At 39.0% G+C, this 25,116-nt stretch overlaps 1 protein-coding gene across 5 annotated transcripts in view; it reads left to right on the top strand.

Moving 5' to 3' along the window:
- The window catches only part of DISC1 (DISC1 scaffold protein), a 189,636-nt gene extending 166,416 nt beyond the window's left edge, over positions 1-23,220 (top strand). For 2 of the 5 annotated variants that reach the window (XM_071431789.1, XM_071431804.1), the window contains 3 exons: positions 4,377-4,421; positions 12,495-12,611; positions 20,504-23,220. In XM_071431789.1, the coding sequence (XP_071287890.1) occupies positions 4,377-4,421; positions 12,495-12,611; positions 20,504-20,653 (312 nt within the window). In that variant the 3' untranslated portion in view covers positions 20,654-23,220. Of the gene's footprint in view, positions 1-2,657; positions 2,734-4,376; positions 4,422-12,494; positions 12,612-20,497 lie in introns of those variants that run through there. The other 3 variants (XM_071431798.1, XM_071431813.1, XR_011679948.1) reach the window with 2 other exon arrangements.
- The last annotated feature ends 1,896 nt before the right edge of the window (positions 23,221-25,116 follow it).

The raw sequence follows: 25,116 nt of genomic DNA on the forward strand, positions 1-25,116 counted from the left end.
TTAGCATGGAATTAGGTTGAAAAAATTTAAATTATGCTTAATTGTATCTGATATTAAGAGCCATTGAACTGTGCATTGCTCTGAAATCTGATGCCTAATTTTGCATTTATACTGGCTGAGTTTTAGTGAAAAGCAGACCCATACCTGACTGTAAAATCTCCTCTTGTTAGTAAAATTCTGGTTTTATATTGGGCTTCAGTAGTTCTTGCAGTCTTTTGCCAGGGCAAATGGTTTACAGACTGGCTTCACAGAGAGAACATTTTATTAGAAATAGTCAGCTTGGCTTTGATTCCACCTCCATCAATGCCTTAGCATATTTTTAATGAGTCTACTGAAATAATATGAGGAGTTCTGTTGGTTATGGAAAGCTGTGCTCCTCTTTCAAAAGTGCTTAGAAGCTCTGGAGTGTTTGGTATTTTGTGACTGTTTCTGTAGCACTCCTGATATTTGTGCTATAGATTATCACCCCTTTCACCCCTGCAAACCCAGATTATTTCCTAGGAAATCAACCTTGCTATCCAAGAATGGCAGCTGGGCAGCTGAAGTGAGATGACTTCTGGTTGTGGAGAGATCTGTGGGACTTGAGGGATGATTCCCCACATCTTGAATGGAAGAGGAAACTGTATTGGCAGTGACAGGCAGTATCTAAACTTTTAGAGAAGAGACATCACAGATTATTCCCTGACATCTCTTAGTAGTTCATCAAAAGGCGGAATATAAAAGCAAATGAAAAAACCTGACACAAATCATGCTAAATTCTGGTTTTGAACATGTTGAAGTGCAAAGAAAAAATTTGTCTTGATTTGTAAATGGACTTGAAAAGCAAACCACTTCTGAAGCATTTAAATGCTCTGTTATATGGTAGTGACTTTTTATTTAAAAATAATTCAATATTTGTGGCAAAAAAAAAAATAGTGATGTGGTGTGTAGTCTCTCAACTTAGACATTTTTATCACTTCCATGGAAAAACTTATTCCTAGCCATTAGCAGGGGACCTTTTCATAGCCATTTATCAGCAAGTGAGGATACCTAATAGAAAAGCATGTATTTGTCAAAATATGTGGTTTCATATTATTTAACAAGGCTGTGGTGCCCCTGTGAGAGGAATGGCTTGCTGTGGTTGCCATGTTTCTGGAATGACTATGCTGTTCAACTGTGGCACAACCTCTGTTCCCCCTCAGGGAATTCCTAGAGAGCACCATTGGCCACTGAAGCAGAAGGAAAGAGTGTTCTTTGTACTTAGAGTTTACTGAATTTATCACTTCAAGACAATATAGGAAAGGCTGATAATAACATATGTGCATATATGCCTTGGAAAGTACATTACAGACCCTGGTGATTTATTTACTTTACAGTGGAATTCTATAAATGAAGCTCTCCACTTATTTATTGTATCATATAGAGCTAAGCACTAGTGCCAGGTGAATATTGGTTTTGTTGATGTGTACTATAAATAGTTTTCTTGCATATTACTGTATCTTACTCTATAGGTTTACTTTGAAAGCAAGAAAAACTAAGTAAGAAACATAACAGTAATAATAACAGCAAAATAGATGAAAGAGCCCTTCTTGTAGATCCTCAGATACTGCTTTGCAGAGGGGCCATTTATCATTTTTAATTAAATAGCCTCACTAAATCATAAAATATGACATGTTCTGGTACAAAAATATGTAAGGTATAAATTATTCGAAAGTTTGTTATTTTACTATCATGTGAGCACAGCTTTATTAACTGTCAACAGTTGTTTTATAGTTTTCATAAGTGTGTTTTTTAAGACACTGATGATTTTTTTTCTACAGTTTTTTGTGGTAGACTGGCATCCCAGAATAATTCAGTAAATCAGGCTTCCATTACAACACTGTCTGTTAACTAGGGATGAAAATCAAATGCATCGACAGCTCAGTTTGTTGCAACATCATTAATGATGTTTCAGTAAAAGCTAAATAAAATGGGGCCAGCAAAAATCATCCTGTGAACCACTCTGAGTTACTTAAATAAGATGTGCTTCTCTCAGTTGAAGATAACTCATTAGGTTCATTAGGCTAGCATTAGAAAAAGACTGGAGCAAAGTTGCAGACAGTATTGCTACCCTCAGTCATGTGGAATGTATTTGATGTGGATTCTTGAATTCTCATATAAGTGTGTACTTTCTAGCTGGTAGCTGTGTTGGTGAAATTAAGGTGTCCCATCATTTCAGTTGTAGTTTGACTTTTTGTGAGTATTTGGCTTGATTTTCTTCTAAGCCTCTGAACAATTTAAGGTGGGTTTTGGTTTTCATCCCACATATGTTTCATGCTTTTAAACTGAGGTGGAAATTGCAGTGATCATTACTACATGGTTAGATGCAATCTGGGGGATTTCTAAAATATACAGCATCATTTCATTTCTCTTCAGACATTAATGACTGCTTCTTCCACTCCTTATAATATCTTGCTTTATTTTTTTTCTTCTTGATAATATATGTGTAAGCAAACACTTTCATAAAGAGCTTTTAAAAACAGCAAAACACCAGTGATCACTAATAAACTGAGAGATTTGTGTGTGCTGGAACCTCCCTAACAGCAAGTAACCTGATGAACATGGCTATGTGTGCACCTGCAGGCTTGAGTTCCTGACCTATCCTTTTTTCTTCTTCTGCTCTCTGGCATGCTGTGCAGTGCTCCCTCTTAATCACTATGAAGGAAAGAAACACCTACTAGATTTCAAGAAAATTGAGGTGGTTAAAGTTACAAGGTAAAATCCAAAATTCAGTAGTTTTACCTTCTGTAAGTCAGCATTTTTTGGTAGTTGTCCCATCAGAATTGTTTGTGGTTAATTTCTTACTTTTTCATCACAAAGAAAGTAGAGAGTAGGGATAAGGATAAGATCAGCTGTCTTTTTCCTCTTCTCTGCATAGTTCAGTTTAGCCATCTGGGGTGATGTTTTGGGGTTTGTTGAAGATCACTCTGGTGTTTGGAAAATGTTCTATAATTGTAAAGTCTTCATGAGATTAAATTTTTAAAAGTTACTGAGGTCTAAGTGATACCAAATGGACCATCACAAAAAATAATATTTGATGTGGTGTCTGCCATTAAAAAGAAGTTATCACAGAACGTGATACAACATTTTTCAGAATTTAGTGCTAGCAAGTACCAAGAAAGCCTTTGTGAGCAGACTGTAACTGATTACTGTGCATTGGGATGGCCTGTGGTCCAAGAGGCAAATGTGTAATGTGTAAAGGACAAAGCCTTTTGAAAGCTAAATAAACTCTGCATTCATTTGAGCTTTAATTAAATGCTGTATTTGTGGAGCTTAGAAAATAATTTGGAAATTTAAATTTTAATCTTATTTTTAAATGTCAGCATGAAGCATTAGTGAAAGTCAGCGTTTGTGTGTTTCTTGTATTGATCCCAGCTAAAAAAGGATGTCAGTGGCAGGAGGCAGCTGCCTTGTCCACAATGGTCAGATCCTCACTGCACAGCCACGTGTGGAGCTGTGCTGCACGGTGCCCCTCAGCTGCATCTCAGCCTGGGGTGGAGGTCTGCTGGTAAAAATGCTGGCTCTTTAGGCAGGGATTGTAGCACCTCAGGAAGCTTAATGCTTATGTGGAATTTAGCAGTAAAGATACCATCAGAAAATTAATATTACAGGCAAGAGAAATTTAAACCATTTTTCCAGATTGATTGCTGAAAATAGTATCCAGTTACAATTGTGATTTTATGGCAGATTAATGATTTTGCACTTTTATTATGTATATCTATATATATGTGTGTGTGTGTGGATACCAATGCAGTATCCCTATCTCAGTTTATTATCAACAACACTGTTATGTGTGATTAGTATTAATGATTTCCCAATGATGCTAATATCAAATTTCTTCACTCCCCAGCCAGTCAATGAAACATTGGCTAATTTCTTATAGACTTCACAGATGAAGGAAATTTTGAAGGAAGAACTGACTATAGCATTTGTTACCAATAGGAAACATTGATTGGGCCTCTCATTCTCCTGCCCAAGATAATTTACAGGGTTTGTACCAAAAAGAAAAGCCTGTAGACTCTTGAGTGGTGTACAGATCTGCAAGAGCTTGATAGGAAAGTTTGTTTCAATCTATAGTTAGTCATTCAGTTTTAGAGGCAGTATTCCTTGTGGGTTTTAAGTGAGAAGCCAAAGCAGGCCTTAATAAAATGTATTCAAATATAGTTTTAAATATTGGGTGGCTGCCACTGCCCCATTATAAATGCAATTTAAGTCGTTCATGCATGTGAAGAAAATTGATGCAATTTTTCAGCTTACATAACTTTTTATTGTGCCAAATGGTTTTTATAAGTTCCATTAAAATCATACTGTTTATATAGCATGTATCTACTATATACTTAATAATTTATCTCTAACAGGTTATGGAAGACATTTCATTTGGAACAGAGGGTCATTTATCTGAGGTAAGTGTTTCCTAGGCAGTATAAAGTGGTGATATTGTACAGAATTTTCTTTGTCTCAATTAGAATAAATGACACTTGTGTTTATGGTGCTACCTTTGCTTAGAAATTGCACTTGTGTGAGCACTTGGAAAAAGCAACACGATCACAATGAGAGTGAGCCCATTCCTTTTTTTCTTTTTTCCTCCATTGAAGGTAATGGTGTAATTGCTGAGTATTTCAGGGAGTTTATAGTTAAAACCTGTGCTAATATTTTTAACACATACCAACAACAGGATGAACACACTGGGGAAAATAAGAACCAGTAATATTTAGCCAGCCCCACTGTAGCACTGTCATGATGCTTAGCCTGTTTTCTTGTGTGCCACTAAAAATACCTTTGAATTTATTTTTGAAGTATGCAAGCATAGTGCAGCAGAATACACAGTAATAGGAATTTCATCTAAACAAAAATACTGGATGTTTGTAATTTTACACCATTTTCACAAATAACAAGATCTGAGAACCTAGTGCTTGTATTTAAGAAAGCTAGGATAATTGAGCGACATGAGATGCATGGCCTATGAGAAAAACCTGCCAACATACAAAAAACTGTCTACCTACAAACTAGGAGTTTAATACATGTGTAAGAAGAGTTACCCTGGGTCTAAGAGCTGTACTGTTGCAGTCTGATCCATTTGTATATCAGTATGCCTTGGGTTGCAACTTGCATAGTAAGAAAATTTAGTATCCAAGCATTGTGTCCAGCCAGCAAATAAATTACATGTTCCAGTAACCCCCAGTTCACCTCCCATAGCAGCATACATGCCTCCTGTCAAGTACAACTGACAAGGGCTCCAAACCAGGTAAATATTAAATAAATAAATATTAAATTTAGGATAACTATTCAGATGAGGCATTTCTTTAGATTCCCACCAGGGAATCCAAAGACTGTGGAGCAGCTGGAATGATCCAGGAAGGATAATCTAACTGCAACACCAAGCTCAGATTGTTGACTTTGTGTTCAAGGAGACTGTGACATGGGGACACACCTAGGATAGATTGCTTGGCTGTGTGTGAGTTTAGCATAAATAAAAACAGGAAGCCTTGAGAATGAAGGTGAACCTTGCAGAAAATGCAAATGGCCTTTCTGATAAGTGAACTTTGCTGTGAATTATAGATAAACTGTGTGGCTGCTTGTGTCCATACATGGAATGAAATAGGGACAGGGAAGCCTGTGGGATAAAGGCAGCACAAAGCCCTACTGCCATCAGGGCAAAATACTGAGGGCATCAGAGATCACAGGTTTACAGGGCTGCCACTGTAGAAGTGTGCACCAAGAGCTTTATATCTTAAAGTCCTCAGAAGCAGAGAGACTTTCAAAGTTTTGGTGGAGGGGGACAAAAGTGCATAAAGAGAATATAAAGCAACAATAGAAATAAAAGAAAAGGAAATATGGTAGAAAGCCAGGCTCTACCACACTGCCACAGCTGGACTGATGGTGACTTGTAGAGAGCTCTCCACAAAGCTCTGTGAAAGTGTCAGCAGCCTGTACCATGTCAAGGTTTTACCTAAATGTACCTTTGGTGCTCTGGTCCCCTAATTCTCTCTGGTCAGTCTCCTCACTCCCTGCAGGAGAGCACCCAGTTAAGTCATTCCTGCATCTCAGTGCCTTGGGAACAGAGATGGGAATGAACAACACTAGGAACCACCTATAAATGAAACCCAGCTCTACTTACTCCTTGCACAGCAGGGTGTGGACACAGGAAAACAGTTTGGTACTTTTGTTTCTTTATCCAAGTCCTGACCCACTGTGAATTTTTATTGGTAAGTCAGTAAATAGCCTCATCCTCCCGCAGCAGGAGCTGGAATTGTCCCAGTGTAATTAAATGAGCCAGTGCAGTAGTGTGCTCTCATTTTAGAAAGTCTGCAATTAGGGAATATCTTCAGTCTAGTAGGGATGAGAATAGGAAGACTGCTGTCAGGCCACAGCAGGGTGCTGGAGCAGTGAAAAACTCTATTCCTGCAGAGATGCTTTTCCAGGGACACTCCTCTGTAGCTGTAATGGGAGATACACAAAGGGAAGAATTGCCAACCCCGCTGTAATTCTGATGAGTCATTTAACACTTCCATGTGGAGAAGGGTTAGGAATCAGTCCAAGCAAAGGGAGTGTGGGAAAAGTATGTTATGGTGGGAAAGAGGTAGGTCACAGCTGGCTGGAAGGCTTTATGCCTAAATTGTTGCGTATGAGACAATGGGGAGTGTGTTGTAGTGCTGAAGTCTCCTAAATATATATAACCACACTGATGGAACAAGGGAGTGGTCTGTAAGTGGAAGGTGATAAGAGCAAAAGTAACTGGGAAACAGCCTTGATCCCTCTTCTGAGAGAAATTAGATAGATGCCTCCATGAAAGAAAAGCTCATCTAAACAAAATCAGGGAAGCAACAGGGGAGTTTCTGTAGGACAGACTCTATAGGAGGAGGATTCAGCAGATTTTCTTTGGTACTGTCCAGAAGACATCAGGTTTATAGTGTAGCACCATCTTCTTTTGGTGCAGAAAAGTGCAAATACAGTCACAGACTATATCAGCAGTTTTTCAGTGGCTCAAAAGTTCTGACAAGGAAAAGTCTAGAAAAAGTCTAGAAAAGTCTAGAAGCATACTGCTCAGTGTAAGTGTGAAGCAGCAAGACCCCTGAGCACGCTAAGCTACATTAAACAGAAGACATCTGAAATGACAAGGGAGTTCAGGGATAAGTTAGATGCAAGGGAAAGGTGAAAGAAAGCATGGAAAGTGAAAGGTGAAGCACCTTTCTAATAGGAAAGGTGAATGAGAAAATAAATGAGATCAGAAATTTTTTTCTTTCTTATTCTCTGTGCTTTTGGTCTTTCTAAAGATTATAAGCTGTGCCCAATTATGTAGTGCTCCTAGTATTCACTACCAGGTAGCAAAAGATCCAAAGGCAAATGAGATGTACTCAAGTGAGGCTAGACTGATGAAATTTCTCCTGAGCACATGGGAGCCAAGAAAAACAATCTCCAAACCATTAACAAGCTCCTTTGAAAACTCCTAGAGGAAGCTTGAAGTCCCAAGGGATCAGTAAAGGCAGACTTTGTGTTTGCCTTTAAAAAGGAGGTAAGCCAGGAGTTTATGTGCCAGTCAACATAATTTCAATTAGGATTAGAGTTCCAAATGGTCTTGATAGATTGAAAGAATAGTCTGAAATCAATAAGAAGGGATATATTGAAAGACAGGTGCAAATTACATTTGAGGGAGAAAAAGAGTCGGATTTATGTATACAGATGGTAAATAGCAGCTAAATTGACAATACTGCACAAAAAGAATCTAGGTTTATAGTGGACTGCAAATATAGTGGGATTCATTACCTTCATTGTGTTGGAAGAAAGGGCAAATGTCACTTGCAGCCTCATTACTGGGAATGTCAGTTGTAAGACAGAAATAATTATTGTGCTTAGCTGAGAATGCCAGAGCCTCCAGAGGACTGTGGCTCTAGTCTGGATATCTCCCTCTATGGAAGACAGGAACATGGTGAAGAAAAGACGGAAAGGAATAGAAATAAAAAGTTTAGAAATCCTAGTCTAGTTGAAAGTCAAAGTCTTCAACCACATAAAACATATAATGATATATATATAAAGCCACATAATGATATATAGGAGAACTATTAGTTATTGTTGTGTGCTATGTAAGGGTAAAATGGAATGTAACCAACTTGGTTTGTAGCAGGAAGAAAATCTGCTCACTGCAAGGGGACATTAGCCCTGGAGCAGTCTGTACTCTCAACCAGAACCACTTAGCCCTGTCATCTGCTAAGAGCCGTGCATGCAGACACCAGCTGAGGACAGTCACAGCAGGCTTGGTCACACTGCAAGTGACAGAGAGGCTCTGGTGCTCCTTGGCTGCTTCCTGGACAGCCTTGCTGGTGTTGGTTATGAGCATCTCAGTGGCCTTCCTCATCTACAACAGCTGCCCAGGACAATGCACGTGGGTCAGTAAAACTGGGATGCAGAGGAGGAACAGATTCTTTTGTTTGCTCCTCCCCTGCACTGTGGTCACCTCATGGCCATGCAGCTCATTTATCTAAGGGCATGTGTACTTAGCCTGCATGTGGTTGAAGCATCTGTTAAAGCAGGACAAATATGGGTGGTTGCATTTTGTTTCTAGTAATTATTTAAGATACGTTGTGGCCTAACATTCTGGAGTTTCAAGTGCTGACAATTGCCATTAACTTCTGCAAGGGTCAAGGGAAAGCATGCAGCACTTCTGTCAACTGTAGATCACTGTTCTAAACCTTGTGCCATAATGTGAAGTATCTGCCTGCAAGGACACCTTTTTGTAGTTGTTACTTATGTTACTTTGAATTATTTTAACTATTATGTGGCCAAGGATGTATAGTGCATGTGAAAGAAATCTGGCTTTGACTCTGCAGAAGGTGTTCTAAAGCTTCTATTTTATTTGGATTATGATATTGCTGCTTGGAAGTAAGGCAATGCCCTTTTGCAAAAGTTCTTCTGTAGGAAGAATGAATTTTAAGGATATATCTGGGAATCCTTCTTCTCAGCACAACCACCAAAGACTAATATAGACTCTAATCCTAAATAGAATTAAATTAATCTACAATGCCAATTCTTCTATATAAAATTGCTAAACTAGATGGAAGAGCATAGGAAGTGTTTGTACTGGAAAAGCTGATCAAACATTTTCCTCAAGTAACGCTGTCAAGGAGCTGTTGCTCACAGGTGGCTGTAATGTCTTGCAGAAGGGTAAAACAAAACACAGAAGATGAAAGTGGAAACCATTCCCTCTGCTCTTGATGCAATATGCTGATGTTACAGCAGTGCATCAGCTAGAACGTTGTCTGTTTTTACCATTTCTTGCATCAGACTTTCATGTCTTTGAGAAAGAATGAGAATTTCTACTTTGTCTGAGAAGCCAGAAGAATTTCACCTTAAAAACTAAATCACACCCATATTTGTGCTGTTTTCACCTGCTTAAGGATTTGGAGGGGAAAAAAAAAAATCCAAGCCAGCTACATTCCCTGTTCAGAGAAAAATCCATAAAACAATATTGCCTCTCAGCTCTCTCCTGACTCCTGCTATCTCTCCCAGCTGCTTCCTAAAAATGCCGTTAGAGCAAAAATAACCAAAATCTTCAGACTTACAGCATCTTGTAGCATTGGCATAACCTACAAGCTTGGATGAGTTGTATTTTATGAATAAGTTGAGCTTGAGGCAGAGTCCACTTTCCTCTCAGAGATATTGTTGATCAGTGTAAAGTGCCACTTTCCAACCAGGAGCTGTTCTGAATAGTTTGTGTATCGCTGACAGGGGTTTTCCTGCCCATATAGACAAATGTCAAATAAAAAAGCTACCAATGATGTTACTAGGCATGAATGGCACTAAGAGAAATCTTTTCTATCTACTTCTCTGGGCTATCTAAACCTTTTTAAAATGAGGGCCTGGAGGCAGAAGCTATGGAAGTGGTTGAATACTTAGAATTATTGTGTATTTTTGAAAGCACTGTGTTTCTTCCATTTCTGTTTTTACATTTATTCATTTATTCATATAAATTCTGGAAAATCATAATTTATATAATGGTTCTCCTGCATTTTTCACATGACACCTGCAAGTAAATTCCTGGGAGCTGATGCTTGTCTCAGGTGTTGGAGGAACTTCTCATTTCAACTCAAAATCCAGCTGGATTATGTAGATACAGAAGTAGTTCATTCATATACAATTACAGCTGTAATAAAGAGAAATTAAGCTGCATTATTAGGATTTAAAGAGTAATTAAATATAACCTCAATCTTACAGAGCTGTTTTGGTTGCTCTGAAGTGCAGCCATAGCCATTTAGTTACATTAAATTGGTTTCAAGTGTTTAAAGACCTAAACAAGTTTGATTTGACTTTTACACTCTCAGATTTCCCTGCCTTCCCATATTGTTGTTACAATTGGTTACATTTGCCTAATATTTATTGTTCTTTTACCTTAATTTCCAAAAAAACCAAGATTTTGTTACATTATTAGGCAATGCCTTATGTACCCAAAATGTGATAATTCAGGAGGAATACCCTGCATTTTTTCATATGCAGAGCTTTCTCTACATGGTCATAATTTTAGATGTGCTTTCAGAGTACCTGTTTGATTTATTCCAATTTACTGATTTGTTTAGCCTGAGCCCTAAGTTCTCTTGGACAACAGTCATCTGTTCTTGCATGTGTGTCCCAGAATGATTCCCTAAGAGCTTTCTACTGATACAAATGGCCTGGGTTGTCCCACTCTGTAACAGCACATGGAGTCCTGCTGGTATGCTGAATAATAATTTAGTAGCTGGATGGAAGACTTTTTTCTCATCTTCTGTGACTGGTCTTCAGAAAAAGACATTCCCAGTTGCTGCAAGGAGAGTGTTTATTTTCTCCTGCCATGCTCTCAGTTTAAGAACAATGGGGTTTTTTCACATCCATACATTCTGTGGGGTGCTGCTGTAGGTTGTCAGGTTTGGTAATGCCTGGAAGTGGCAGCTCTGGTCCTGTGCACAGGGCCAGGGACTCTGTGCTCCTTTGTGTCTGAGCTGCAGGGGTTTGCAACATAGCCTCTTAATCAACCTACCTGTCCTGGGCCTGAGCTGCACCTGGTGCCAGTGGGATCTGCTGCATAGCCATGTCTGGGAAAGGCCCAAGGAAAGCAGAAGGGTAAAGCTCAGTGCCATAACAGAGGATGTGCCAGCAGGAAGAGCTCTTCTGGCATTCAACCCCATGTATGCAATGTACTGTGAGATGCAAAGTGAAAGGATAGCACACAACTGAGATCTGGTAAATGTGTTCACCAAAACTCAAATTGTTTCACAGTGGGCAGCATTCCAAAATGTATTAGTAAGATTTCTTTGGAAGGCCTCTGACTGAAGGTTTCATTTCTCTTAAACAACTGCTGGTGTCTTATAGCAACTGGTAAGTGCAAAGAACCCCAAGTACTTTTTTCTTTGAGGAGAAAAATTTTATGCAGATAGTATATGGCCACATTAGAAGCTGGCTTTATTAATGAGTGCACAGACCAGGTCTAGTGACAGTCCAGCTTTCTGGATTCCAGCTGATGAATTACTCATTTTTTTAACATGGTTCTAGCAGAAGTTCATCTTGGCACTGTAATGTTTTTTTACAAATAACCCCTGTCATTACTGTAGACAGCACTATGGTGCCATGGGAGGGAGAGGAAAGGCTTGTCTCAGAGCTGTGCAAATGGATTGATTTTTTTCCCTCTCTTCTCATATTTTCTGCTTATTTGGATCATTTCTCAAAGTACTACTCAATGCAAAATATAAAAAATAGCAATTACCCTTGTGCAATGTATCTGAAAAAACTTATGAGAAGGACTTTGAAATTGGTTTAAAATACTCAGTTTAAAATAGAAAAAGTATTTGCCATCTGTAAGTTCTAAGTAGAGAAATGTTATTTTTGAAAATTTAGTCTTGTTTAATGATAACTCAGTAAAAAAGTACAGTTTCCTCTTGTAATCTCAAAGACTTTGATTTTTCTTTTCTTTTGTATTTTCTTTTACTGCTTGAGCAAAGTCCCCAAGTGATCTAGCCAGATTTTTCTTCAAAAATATAAGTACATTTTATGTGTATAAGAGTTACCAAAATGTTGCTGCTTGAAACACTTACATGACCTAAAAGTATAAGTCATATTTATTTACATGAAAAACTTGAAATTTGGGTACCTTAATGAGTGGTAAGCATGAGACTTCCCTCCCCTGCTGTGATGAGACAAGGGGGGAGAAAGTTCAGAGTAGTTGTCTTCACACCCCTAATCATCTGCTGAAAGTGAGGTGGTGACTTTTTTTTCTGCTGGGAAGGAGACTGAGACCACAAGCTCATTCCATTTCAGATTAATCACCAATTTATTATATAGAAACAGCTTTTCGTCTCTCTAATGGGAATTTGCTTTTAGGCAATGTCTTTGCACTGCAAAGTATCATATTCCCTTACTAGTATTTTATTTTCCCTTTAATTTGATGCAAATTTGATGTAGAAAAGTGCAGTCAGCAGCAAACGTGCTTTCTTTTATTTTTCAACTTTCTGTAGGAGTTCTTCATATTTTCTGCAGAGTTGGGAGAAAAATGTGAAGCAATAAGTGAGAAATTGGTGCATCTGGAAGATCAATTGCAAAGTTCCGCCTGCAGAGTTGATGAAGGAGTTATTCATATCCTTTTCTCTATAGCTATGGATACGTATCAATCTCTGTAAGTATGCACATGAGGTACTTGCCTGTCAGATTGGCATGGAGTGCTAGTTCTTAGTGTAGGTTAGATGCATTAAGAATGGGAGAAATTATTGTCTTGCTGAAATGGGCATTTTTGTGTAGTAAGTTTTCCTATAATGCATATTTTTTAAAAAATTGATTTAAACAGAAGTTAGTTCTTTGTAAATTACGATTGGGTACTGAAAAGCCTTTATTTTACTGTTAAAATCCTTTTGTTGGTAATGCTCATATAATTAAATGCATAGCACACCAAAAGCTGCATGGATATGAGTGTCCATGCACCTGCATTTCCCAACATGATTTAGCTGAATTAGATGCTGCATTATTGACTCAGACTGTGTATATTGTCACCTGTAGCTTGGGGTTTTTTCTTTTTAAAACAAATGGGCAACAGATGCATCATATGTCATCCTACACATGATAATCTGCCTCTAACACTCCAGTGCAAGTAAAGAGATGAGATATTGTCTTATGCCCACTTACTTATCTCTTTCTATGCTTTATCTGTCAGTTTTTCTGAAGATTGCTTAACCTTTATGAGAAATTCCTTGGCCATTTCTTTCAAAATTTAAGAACATGAAGTTTTGTTTCATTTGTAACTGTCGTAGGAAAAACTTTCATAAAAGGGATTTTGTTCTTCTAAGAAAGGGCAAAGAAAATAAGAACCAATGAAGCTGAGGAAGATGAGAGTACTGAGCTGGTTAGGTTTTAGTAGAGAAGAGGTGGCAGTCGAGAGGATCACGAAGAAAGAGAGATATGTTCAAAGTGCAGAGATTAGCAGAGGATCCCTTGGAGACATCTGAATGTGAGTAGGGGTGGTGATGGTGCTAGAAAGGATTCAGTTCCTGCTAAGAGAAGGTGGAAAGTCCTACAGAGGATAGTTTAGAGAAAGGAGAATAAATAGTGTGTGGAAATACCACTGTGTTTTAAGTAATTGGGCATCTATTACAAGTCGTTGCAGAATTCCTATTCTAGAAACTTGGTTTCTTTAAAGGTAGGAGAAGGATAAAGTGCAAGGGGCAGAGGGAAGGAGGAATGGTGCTGGGGGAAGGGGATTTGGGTTAGAGGAGAGAAATCCAGTCAGTAATTTGTCACTGTAAATGTTTCTTTTCTAAGCATTTCCATATACACACAATATACAGAAAGATTATTCAAAATTATTTTCATTATACTTGCAGTGTTCAGGCTTGGTTGCAGTTGTGTTTCTCCAGTGCATTATTCTCAGAGCTGTATGGGTGTGTCTCATGTGTGTGTGTGAAGAGCATCCAATTCCTTTCTCCCTTGCATGTATTTTCTCTCAAATGAGCTTTCTCAGTGGCCCTTACAGAACACTGAGGGTTGAAGTTATAGGTGCTTTGCAGCGGACTTAAGTTAATATTCAAACTGAACAGTCACATCTGATCATAGTTAAACTTTACTAGGTAATGTGAAATAAGCCAGAAAACTTCATTTTTGTCTCCAGAAGATAGTACACTACATATATGTGAAATAGTAGTGTTTCTTATGTTCTATGGAGTGTGCCTGTTTCTTCACAGCTGTTGACACTGCAAGAGTTAGTTAAAAAATAAAATTAATAATTGTAAATTTCAGGATAGTTGTAGATTAGTCTCATTTTAAGCCACATTTTTCTGATAGAGATCTGACTTCCTCTATCAGTGAAATTCAGCTCATGTTATCTAAATACAGAAATGCACAGTATGTGATATCCTGGTCCTAGCAAGACCATCAGTCACAAAATAAGAAAACATGTTTAAAAAACAGAGATGTACAAAGAAGCAGTTCAGCAATTCAGCTACCCCTTATTAACATTAAGTTGCTGTTTCAGAGGTAGTCCAGGTCAATGTGCATAAAATGTTACCATCTGGTACATATAATCACTGTGTTGTACTTCAAAAAGGAATGAGAAAAATAGCTACCACAGTGCTACAGACCTGTAGATTGGGGTTTTTTTTTTATATAAAGACTGCTCAGTGCCTATAAAATTAGCTTTCACTCATTGGTAACTTGCCTGCATTGCAGGAACTAAGGTAAGAGACAGCAATTAGCCTCAGTAGAGGAATTTATTTAATAGATTAATCTGTTGTTTGCATGGTAATCTATTTGATTTTAGATAAAACTATTAAGATAAAACTAAAATTTCCTATCACAGATACTGGACAATCATGCAGTTGTCATTAAAATCTGGAGAACTTCGAGAACAGGAGCCTAAAGACCTGAAATAGTAATGAAAGCAGGATAAATTTTTCCAAGTCCATTCACAGGTTATTTTCACCATTCCCATATTTCTCCCTAAAAACTGTCTTACACATAAATGTTACAAAATGTATTAGGTCAAAAATCTAACTGGGAGCTGCACAGATGTAAATAAGTCCTGTGGTCTGATTATTAAAAGACTCCACTGAGAAAAATTAATTCCTGATGCTCTTGAGCCATTTTCCAGTATTTAGTGTGTGTCATAGCTTTGATTAATAATTAAGTTTGTAGTGGAAGAAAAAACCCAGATGTCATTGTTTTTCATTCTCTGTTTTGATGGCATAGCACACTTAAATCAACCATGCTGCTCATCGTAAGTGCCAGCACAACTTGAACAAAGGAGAAATCCAGTGATATTTCTTGGCCCTGAGTATAGGCACAGACCCACTTGCAATTCTAATTTTTTGTTGAAATCTTTCATAAAAACCATTAAACTGCCCTTCTTTGTAAAAAGCATCAAACCATAGGGGCATGGGAGTGGATGTTAAAGTTCTCTGTAGCACTACGACATATTTGCTAAATCCTATGTAGTATAACCAAATAAACCTGCAAAATATTCAGTTATGGTTGATCATTAATGAGTGTATGAAAACAGGCCACATCATTAATTAGAAAAACCAAAGGATGAGAGGTGACTCATTATGGTGTCTGCAGAGCTGATGAGAGGTGTTACTTTCCTAACAGTAAAGGCCTGGAATTCCCACTAAAATTAAATGGAGCCTATATTGCAATTTCACAGTCATTTTTTGTTCTTAATGAGTAGTTACATTTTGATAGACAATTTGAATGCATGTAATAGTTCCTCTTGGTGAAAATGCTTTGTTGGAAGAAAACCTAGCTGTAGTATTATTACAAAAACAATCTTCTTTCCTTGCCATAAAATGGGCATTTTAATCAGTTATTCTGATAACAGAATTTTGTGCCTAAACATAGGTTAGCAAAATGACCTGAGAAGTTTAATCATTCACCTTTATCCTGCAGCAGGCTCCCACACCAGTCTTGTTTTGCACCAGAGCAGGTTTTCAACAGAATCATGTAAACTTTAGCCCTGTCTGTAGCTCAGTGGGGAATCTCACTCTGGGTGAACCTTTAAGAGATTTTGGAATCCTCCAAGAGTTAGAGGTGGCAATGGCACCCTCTTTGATTTTATTTCAGATGACAGGAGGGTGAGGTCTTCCTACGGTGTGTCACACAGAGAACATGGTTCCACTTGTATATTTTATGCTCTGATAAAGGTAGGTCAGTGTATTTCCACCCAGGTCCTGCAATTTCTTTGCCTTCCACTTTCTGTTGGAGCAAGCAATTTCAAAGTAGCTGATATTCAGACCACTGAAGGGTTCTGTTTTTCAGTATGTAGCTGTCATTCTGTTTCTGGTTTTTGTCTAGTAGTTTTTAGGGGAGTATTTTGGGTTTTGCATGGGAGGGGTATTATCTTAGTTTATAGAAATAACATACATAGATGTGAAGGAGGGCAACAGTAATCAAGGGGGTAATTGAGAAAATTCTAATTGGTTGCACTACTGCAACCTGAATTTTGTAAGGAGAAATGATGGATTTCCAAAGGTCATTTTACTCTCTTGCTGTGACACCACACAGAAACAGCAGGGACTTGCTTAGTATCTTTTCCTTGCTGCCAAGGATGCTCTTCAAAAAGACCAAAACCCAGGTCATTCAAAAGACTTACTGAATTGTCTTGGCTCTTCACTGGTCCTTTGGCATGTAGCACACACAATCAAATAATTATTTAACTGGAAATGACCTTTTGAGATCATCTGGTCCAACTCCTTGCTCAAGCAGGGTCACTTAGAGGAGGTTGCCCAGGATGTTGTCCAGTCAGATTTTGAATATCCCCAAGGATGAACACTCCACAACCTGATTGTGCAACACAGTCCAGTGTTTGACCACCTTCAAACAAAAAAAAGTCTTCATGTATTCAGATTCAATTTCCTATCTTGGAATTTCTCGCTGTTGCTTCTTGTTATGTCAGTGGACAAAAAAAAGTCAGAAGAGTCTGGCTCCCTCTTCCTCATTCCTGTCTTTCAGATATACACAGTGGTAGTATTCTGTGAGCCTTCTTTTCTTCAGGTTGAAGAGTCCCAGCTGTCTCAGCATCTCCTCATGTGATGGATACTCAAGTCCATTAAACTGGTCCCATGCTGGAGTCATTCCAGTAAGTCCTCTCTTATTGTGGAACCCACAACATCCAGATAGGAACTTACAAGTGCTGATTAGGGTGAAAGGATCATCTCCCTCTGCCTGCTGGCTGTGTTTTTGTTAATCCAGCCTGGGAGGCACCTTTGCCTCATGGCACATTGCCGGTGTACAGTTTATTGTCCACCATGACTCCAAGGTCCTTTTCTACAGAGCTATTTTCCATCTGGCTTAGCCTCTCCAAGGGTGCTGGTGCCTGGCGTTAAAAGTGACACTTGCATTTTAGGTGGTGACACATGGAGCTGAGCTTCTGTCTGCAGGCACTGTAGAGTTTGGCTTTTGGAAACACGCAGAATAGTTAACCAGGTTAGAAACAAGAACAACCAAAAACCTCTTTTTGATTATTTCTGTTCTTCAACAACTAATTTCTTCTTCAGATGTCCAAAAAATGCAGTTACTTTCCAAAATCCCATTGGCCTTTATCTCAGAGCAGTAGTAGTCCTTCATAGTCCTTCCAATGTCTTTTATCTTATAACATGTACTCTCAGTTTCTAACCTTTCCTATAGGAAGGCAACTGATCCATAACATCTACTTTTTGTCTCTTTTCCCTGAACATCTGGGCTGAGAGATCAGAAGCTGCATTTGAGCAAAATGATCCCATTTTTTCCAAAGCTTAAATAAGTCTCTACAGTAATTTGATCTGCTTTTTATCTGCTTGCAAATCATGGGCTCTGAGATGATGCTCAAGTTTTTCAAAGAGACAAAGTTAAATAGGTGAAAAGCTTAAAGCAAGAAAATGTTAGACCTGCAGCATTGTTGAATATGGGTTGTACTGGTTCCCAAGTACTTTAATTTACTGCTTTTTTGACATTGTGGAGTTTTTTTCAGTTTTCAGAAGAAGACAGCAGAACCAGAAAATATTCCTAGCTGGAACTTGTTTTCACTCCTGCCTTGGGATACTGGCTCAATATTTGCAGCACTGGATAGAGAATTTGAGCATGAAGGACACATACGCATGTGGACCCACGCAAAACTGTTTATTTTCATTTTTTAAATGGGTGGAGCTGTTTCTCTAGATATAACCTGTGTCTGGATAGAGATGCCATGCTCTGCCATATACCATATATTTGTCTTAGCCATAAAGGCCCATTTGACAGTTACTTGTCTACATATGATTGTGGTGTTATTTATGAGGTTATTGGTAGTTGCTATACTTAGACTATGCAGTCATCTTTTTTTGTTGCTCCATCTTTCTGTTGGTTGACAGGTTTTTTCCTGTCTTCCTCATTTTCTTCCATCCTTTAAGGTTTCTCAGCCACTGTCACTGAAACATTTCAATTTTGCTTTTTCTCTCTACTTGAAAAGAATTTTGTAGTTGCCTGGGATATTACAAGTAACAGCATGTAGCCAGAGACTACACATCAGAATTAAACTTCAGAAGGTTTATGGTGTTCATGGATTGCAGGATTTACGTTTAACAGTTAGGTTTTCAGTAGAGACTTATGATTAATTTGCAGAGAGGTGGAGAATCCAGGACTTAGAAGAGGATAATCATATTTCTTACTTCAGAGAAGATGCAAAGCATAATTAATTTGTCCTTGTACAGTGCTTTGTGATCCTGGGATAGGAGAAGCTTTGTGTGTACTGCTACTACTCATAATCAGAGACAGAAGCCCTTTAGATTAACAGAGCTGTCCAGAAATTAGAAATATGCATGAACATATTAAGAGCAAAATATCATAGCAAATGCATGTAAATACACAAAGATGAAGTTTTGGGGAATTGATAACAGAATCAAAAGCAGCCAAGACTTTTCAAAGACATAAGAATGATTCCTGAAAGAGCTGTGGTTGTTACAGCTTTACCATGGTCCAGTCACAATTTTTCAAAAGTAGCAGCTTAGTTTTTACAGTCCCATAACCTGAGCCCATCCTTTCTTTTTGACATTGCATTAACATTGCGGTCAAGTAAAACAACATTTCCTAATGTCTGAGCTCTGCAAAGGACAGACCGTCCTTGTGCATTATTATTTTTGTGTGTTGTACTTTTGAAACTGAGTTGTTTCAGTGTCATCCTGTTTCACTTCCCTTGAAGTCAGATTCTGGCATAATTTGATAACATACTGCTAGAAATGAACCAATTTCTGTCTTTTGGTGCCTTTGCCCTTCATCCATACCTGTCCAGGAGGCCTCAGTGGGATGGGATGGGCCCTTGGGTTTGTTCATAGACTTGATCATTGGTTTACTATTTCAGCAGGCTCTGACTTGCCTCTGCTTGCTTTCTTCTCCACACAAAGTAAGCTATAGAAGAGAGAATAAAATTGGTTGTCTCACTGAGCTTGGACTTCTTCCAACAGTAGATAGTGTTGCTGATTTAAGATTATCAGCCGAAAGCCTAGTAGATTGGTAGTACAAACTTATTCCCAGTCATAGCACAAAAAGCTGTACTGCCAAGGAAGCCTAGTCCCTTAAAGGCCTGTGCACATGTCAGTAGTTGCTCCTGTCTCTGTGAATGTCCTGCCTTTGTCTGCACCCCTTGTTGCCACCATGTGACACCCTCCCTCTCATCACTGTGGAGCTGGGAAAGAGGCAAGTGGAAGGTCTCTTTCAGAGGCTGAGCCATTCCCCATCAGTTTCTTCCTGAATTCATTGCAGGAACCCTACAATGAAATGTGGAAAACTCTTTCTTAACCAAATGAAGCATTTTATACTAATTATTGTATATTTTCAGGTGGCCTTCTTCCTTTTAATGCATGACAGTACAACCTCATTACTGCCCTCTTTGCTTTTCAACTTGTTCAAAGCATTCCCTGTGGAGTCTCGTATAGCTTTATGTTTGTGTATTCTGCACTGTAATTATAATGATAATTCAGCTAACATGAAAGCTTTCTGGAGGTAAGTGTAGCAGAAACACTTCTCTGCTGTAAGCTAATTTTGCTCCTTACCTAGATTCCCACCCCACCTTGCATAGCACATAGTCACTAATGCCACACAAGCTGTGGTCACTTGGGTTTGTTTCAGACTACTCCTGTTGCCTTCACCTGGGCTGTGTCTCTGGCATAAAATTCTACCCTCCATCCATCAGGAACTCACACCTAGTGCTGCTGCCTCCATGGTACACAATATTTTTTGTCTCCTTCCTTTTTTTCCCATGAGAGCAGTATCCAAGCAGTATCCCCCATCCCCTCCCTTTTTTAAACTGCTAAATAATGCTACTTGAGAACTTGAGTTTGCCTGCATTTTTCTTTTGCTAGCAAGTGTGAGAAATGTATTAATATTTAATCCAAACAATTTGGAAGAAGTTGAAGCTACAATTAGATAGCCATGGCCATCTGTTGTGAACAGCAGAACAAGAATGTACTTAATAACTTGGAAAGAGAAAAAGGACTGCCAATCACCTATATAATATTCCTTAATAAAGCTTGCACAGTCTCTGCAGAGGGAGATCCAGGTGGTGAAGGAGACACTCCAGACCGTGCTGGTGCAACTTCAGTCAGCCAAGGAGGCAGGAGAAGAAAAGGCTGGAGACTTCCTCTGTGACAGCTGGTGTCCAGGAAAACAAGACTTGAAGGAATAATGAGCAGAAAGAGCTGGTAGGATGACATTAATTCACAAAGGGCTGCTTTTAGTAACTGAATACTGTTTTACTAAGCCTCAGGGATCTCTTCTCTCCCCTGCATAACTAATAACTAAATCAATTATGGAGAAACAGAGCCTGGAGGTCTATCATCAGAAGTGTGCTACGCAGCCTCATATGTTTTGGCACAGATTGGGAAACAGCTTTCAGAGCAGAGCAGCTCCTGTAAATGTGTAGATTACAAGTTGATACATTTCAAGTGAGTCTGCAAAGTTGCCTTTAATGTCAGTGAAGTGTTCTCCTTGAAGGCTCATAAACACTGTCTTCCTCTACTCATGGATTTTTTCCCTGATTTAAAATGCAACATTAAAGCTGGAACATCTAGTATTTCTTGGAAAATAGCTCTAAGAATAATAAGAACTTTTTTTTCCCCTCTTTGGCTTTAACAGCTTTCTTACACTGAATGTATTTTCACATTCCTGCCAATAATTAAATCAATAGGGTGAAATTCAAGCTAACCGTGTTCTTTCAACTGAAATTTGGATCTCATTTGCTCTGTGGTATTAAGTACAGTGGAGGTAACTAACAGCAGCCCCTATAGGAGTAGTTTAACTCAATTTATTTAGGTATTAATATAAACTTTCTTTAGTATTACAGGGGTTGTAAAGCAACAAAAAAAATCCAATGTTGATGATTTGTGTTGCTTATATTTAAATATTGTATGAACAAGAAGTCATTTAAATCTTGTTGTAAAGATTACTACCATTACTTTGATCTTCCTTGTGAGCTTCAGAAGGAATGCAGATTTTTTTGCAAGACGTGTATGTCAATATATATACACATGCATAGTTAACCATATATTTTTATAGGAAATAAAAGCAATACTCAGCTGAAGCCAACTGCATAATTGTTCAAATGAGTTAATGTCTTCAAAAATTCATGTGTACTTCTACTTTGATACCAGTATATCTCTGATACCATAAAAATTCTGTTGCAGAGGAAGAATTAAAAAAAAAATCTTAATTTTTAAAAACACAATAGAAAATGTCTTGCAACGGATACTGTACTTTTTTGATACTTTCTGTCATTTTTAGAATTACTCTTCTACTTCAGTTACATTTTATAGCCACATTGTGTTGTTGCAAATTTTGAAGGTCATTGGACTACTTTCCCACTAAGATCCTGTTCATTTTTCGTGTGTTTTAATGCTAGTTGAAACTTCTACCTCAGTGTTAAGTACAGAAGGAGGGAGGGGAAAAAAAGTGCCAGGCAGCTGAGACATACAACAGGATTATAATTGCCTCCAGGAGCATATGGTTGTCAAAGCAGGGCAGAGAGCTCAGGTGGTTTCTATCGTCATCAGATCCTCAGGGTTGCATTACAGCCCTGTAATTCAGAACATGGTTGACTTTTCTCACTGAGTAATATATGGGCCAGCATCCCTTTACATTGTGGTAGAGACTCTTGGAGCTCCAGCTTGCATGGACTCTGCTACTTGGTTCCCTAATGGAGATCTCTTGCTGTTCTGCTTGACAAGTTTATCTCTCCACATCCCTCTTCAATACCTTCCTCCCCACCACAGCTCTGGCACTTTCTGAAGCTCCCCATAACAGATGAACAAGGTGTTTGCCTCCAGCTCAGGGCAGGAGACAAGTGCAGGTGGCACCCTGACATTGAGCCCACGCACAGGAACAGCTCCAGAGCAAAACCTGCCTGCCAGAAAGCACTGATGGAAACCCACATGAGTTCGGGTAAAGAGCAAAGAGAGCACTCTGACAAGACACTCTTGAAACGTTAAGATAGCTCTTAAAACTGTTTCTTTAACACCCATAGAAGCTGCCTGGGGTTCAATACCACAGAGGGCCCAGGTACTGCATTTCCAGCAAGGAGCATTTATATTGGACCCTTAGAACAGTCCCAGGGATGATGGCCAGTACACTAAAGTAAGGTTTCATGACATCCCACTCTCCCACCCTGCAGAGTTTTGTCCTTTGAATACTTAGTGCCTGCAATGTAAAGTTGTTAGGCCCTAGAAGTGCCTTAGAGCCAGGATCAGCTACAGCTGAAGCCTCAGGTCTGTCTCCTTGCAGCAGCAAGGGCTCAACAACAGGAATAGGACCCAACCATCACAGGGGCAGGAGAACAGCACCCTCATTGCCACTAGCAAGGTTTCTTGAAGACATTCCCATTCAATTAAAAAAATTGTATGGCTTTTGTGTTTCAAAGCTTCAGAGCACTACTGCATCTTAATAAAAACTCAGTTTAGGCAACCACTCTAATAAGACACTGAATTTCTAAGGAGAAGGGAAACTGAATCAGTCATCATTTATGTTATGTTTGTATCTGTTAACATCTATTTTATATGTAACATGGACTACTACTACTCCTTTAATTTATTGTTCCATTAACTTCATTGTTTGTTGTGGGAAGTTAGAGCCAGTAACCATCCCTTTTCTGAGACACATGTGATAATAAGCATACTTTAAAAAAAAGGTCTACTATGCAATGTATCAGCTGCCTTTTATCTGTGAATAGAAAATTTTCAAATAAAGAGAAGTATGTTTTTACTAACCCAATGTCTGTTTGCATTCTGTGCAGTGTACAGCATTTTAGAAGCTTCATCACAGGGAATTGAGGAAAGAAAAGGAGAAAGAAACCATGTGTGTGACTATTATTGTGCTGCTGACAGCAGTTATTCATCTGCTTGGGCTAGCCTGTTATGTCTTTTGAAAACAGTCTAAGGACATATTCAAGACTAAAGCCTGAGAGCAACATGTAGTTCTTTTCAGTATGAGAGGGAGAAATAAGTATCACACAGTGAACTGTACAGACAGGTAAAACCTGCACTTAGGTCCCAGCTTGATCAGTCATGGTGTGCAGCTAAGTCCTGCCTGCCCTGCCTCAGTTCCTCACCCATGGATAAGGGCTGAAGGAAGAGCAGCACGACTGTGCCTTGGCTACAGCAATATCTGAGGCCAAAGTTATGCTCTTACACACATTCATTGCCACCATGAGAGGTAGCAGAGTGTGTATGGTGTCCCGAGAACCACTTTCATACATTGTTGCTAGAATTCTCACTTCTGGGCAGACTGGTCTCCCACCACCTGCAAACAACAAAAATATCCAGAAAGAAGTTCCTTTCCTGCCCAGATCATGCTATCCATAGACCCAAGAGGTTTAAAGCCCAGACCCAAAAGGTTTAAAGACAAATAGGCAAATAAGGCTTTGTGTGTTTTCTTCTGCCACAGCAACAGAATAATAAAATAATTTAGGTTAAGACCTTAAGTCTGAGCCCAACCATTCACCCAACACTGCCAAGAAAGTACACCACTAAAATACATCCATAAGTGCCACATCAACACATCTTTTAAATACTTCCAGCACTGGTGACACCACCACCTCCCTTTGCAGCCTGATCCAATGCTTGATGGCCCTTTCAGTGAAGAATTTTTTCTTGATATCTAACATTAACCTCCCCTGGTTAATGAGGGGATTCCCTCTTGATCCTGTTACTTGTTACCTGGGAGAAGAGGCCAACCCCCACCTGGCTACAGCCTCCAAGCAGTTGTAGAGTGATATGGTCCCTCCTGAGCCTCCTTTTCTCCAGGCTGAACATCCCCATATCCCTCAGCTGCTCCTCATCAAATCTGTGTTCCAGACTCTTCCAGACCAGCTCCCTTGCTCCTCCAGAGCACACACAGTGAACTGCTCCAGGAGAGCTGCAAGATGAGGAAAAGTAGCTCACCTTTAGCAGTCCCTTTCATGTGCTTTGTGGGAGGAGTGGTTGATTTTGTTGAATACACCCCCCCCCCCTCAGTGTACAAACATGCTCTCAAGGGACTAAAGACTGAAGCAAGGAGAAGAGAGCACTCCAAAGGGTGTTCAGCTCCAGCCTAATATTGCTTTTCACAATCAATTAGCTAATCCATTATTTCTAAAGCATGACAGCTCAGGCTTTTGCTATCATTACTTGTTAAATCAAGATAAGTGCCTGTTTTCTAGAGCATTGGAGAAGGCAGTTCAATAATGGGTCCCAGATAGGCAGTAGTGCTGGAGAGAGCTCCAGGGTGAGATTAGAATAATCCTCATGTATCCTCTTAGTTTACTATCCTATTAAAAATGAGGCTGGGACCAAGAGATTTTTTTTTTAAGTCTCAGAGATTACCATGCTACAAAGCAGCTCTAAAATACTGAATATTTTTCTGCACTGCTAAAGATGATAATACAAGTTTCTGGAGAAGCATTAAAAAATAATAAGAAGAAAGGGCCTGTGAATAAAGGAGATTCTGCCTGAACCTGAAAAGCTGCCAAGCCAGCAGCCACTGTAAAGCATTTATCTCAAATTCCTAATGAAGACTTGGATATGAGGTCTGGGAAAAGAACATCTGGGGTTGAGTGAGTAAGGAAATGTTTGAATTCTGCACATGCATGGTATTCAGCCACACTTTCCCTTTTCCTTATCT

The sequence above is a fragment of the Agelaius tricolor genome, unplaced genomic scaffold (assembly GCF_023055355.1).
Source record: "Agelaius tricolor isolate 1412-34295 unplaced genomic scaffold, bAgeTri1.0.p SCAF_1, whole genome shotgun sequence".
NCBI classification, from domain to species: domain Eukaryota; kingdom Metazoa; phylum Chordata; class Aves; order Passeriformes; family Icteridae; genus Agelaius; species Agelaius tricolor.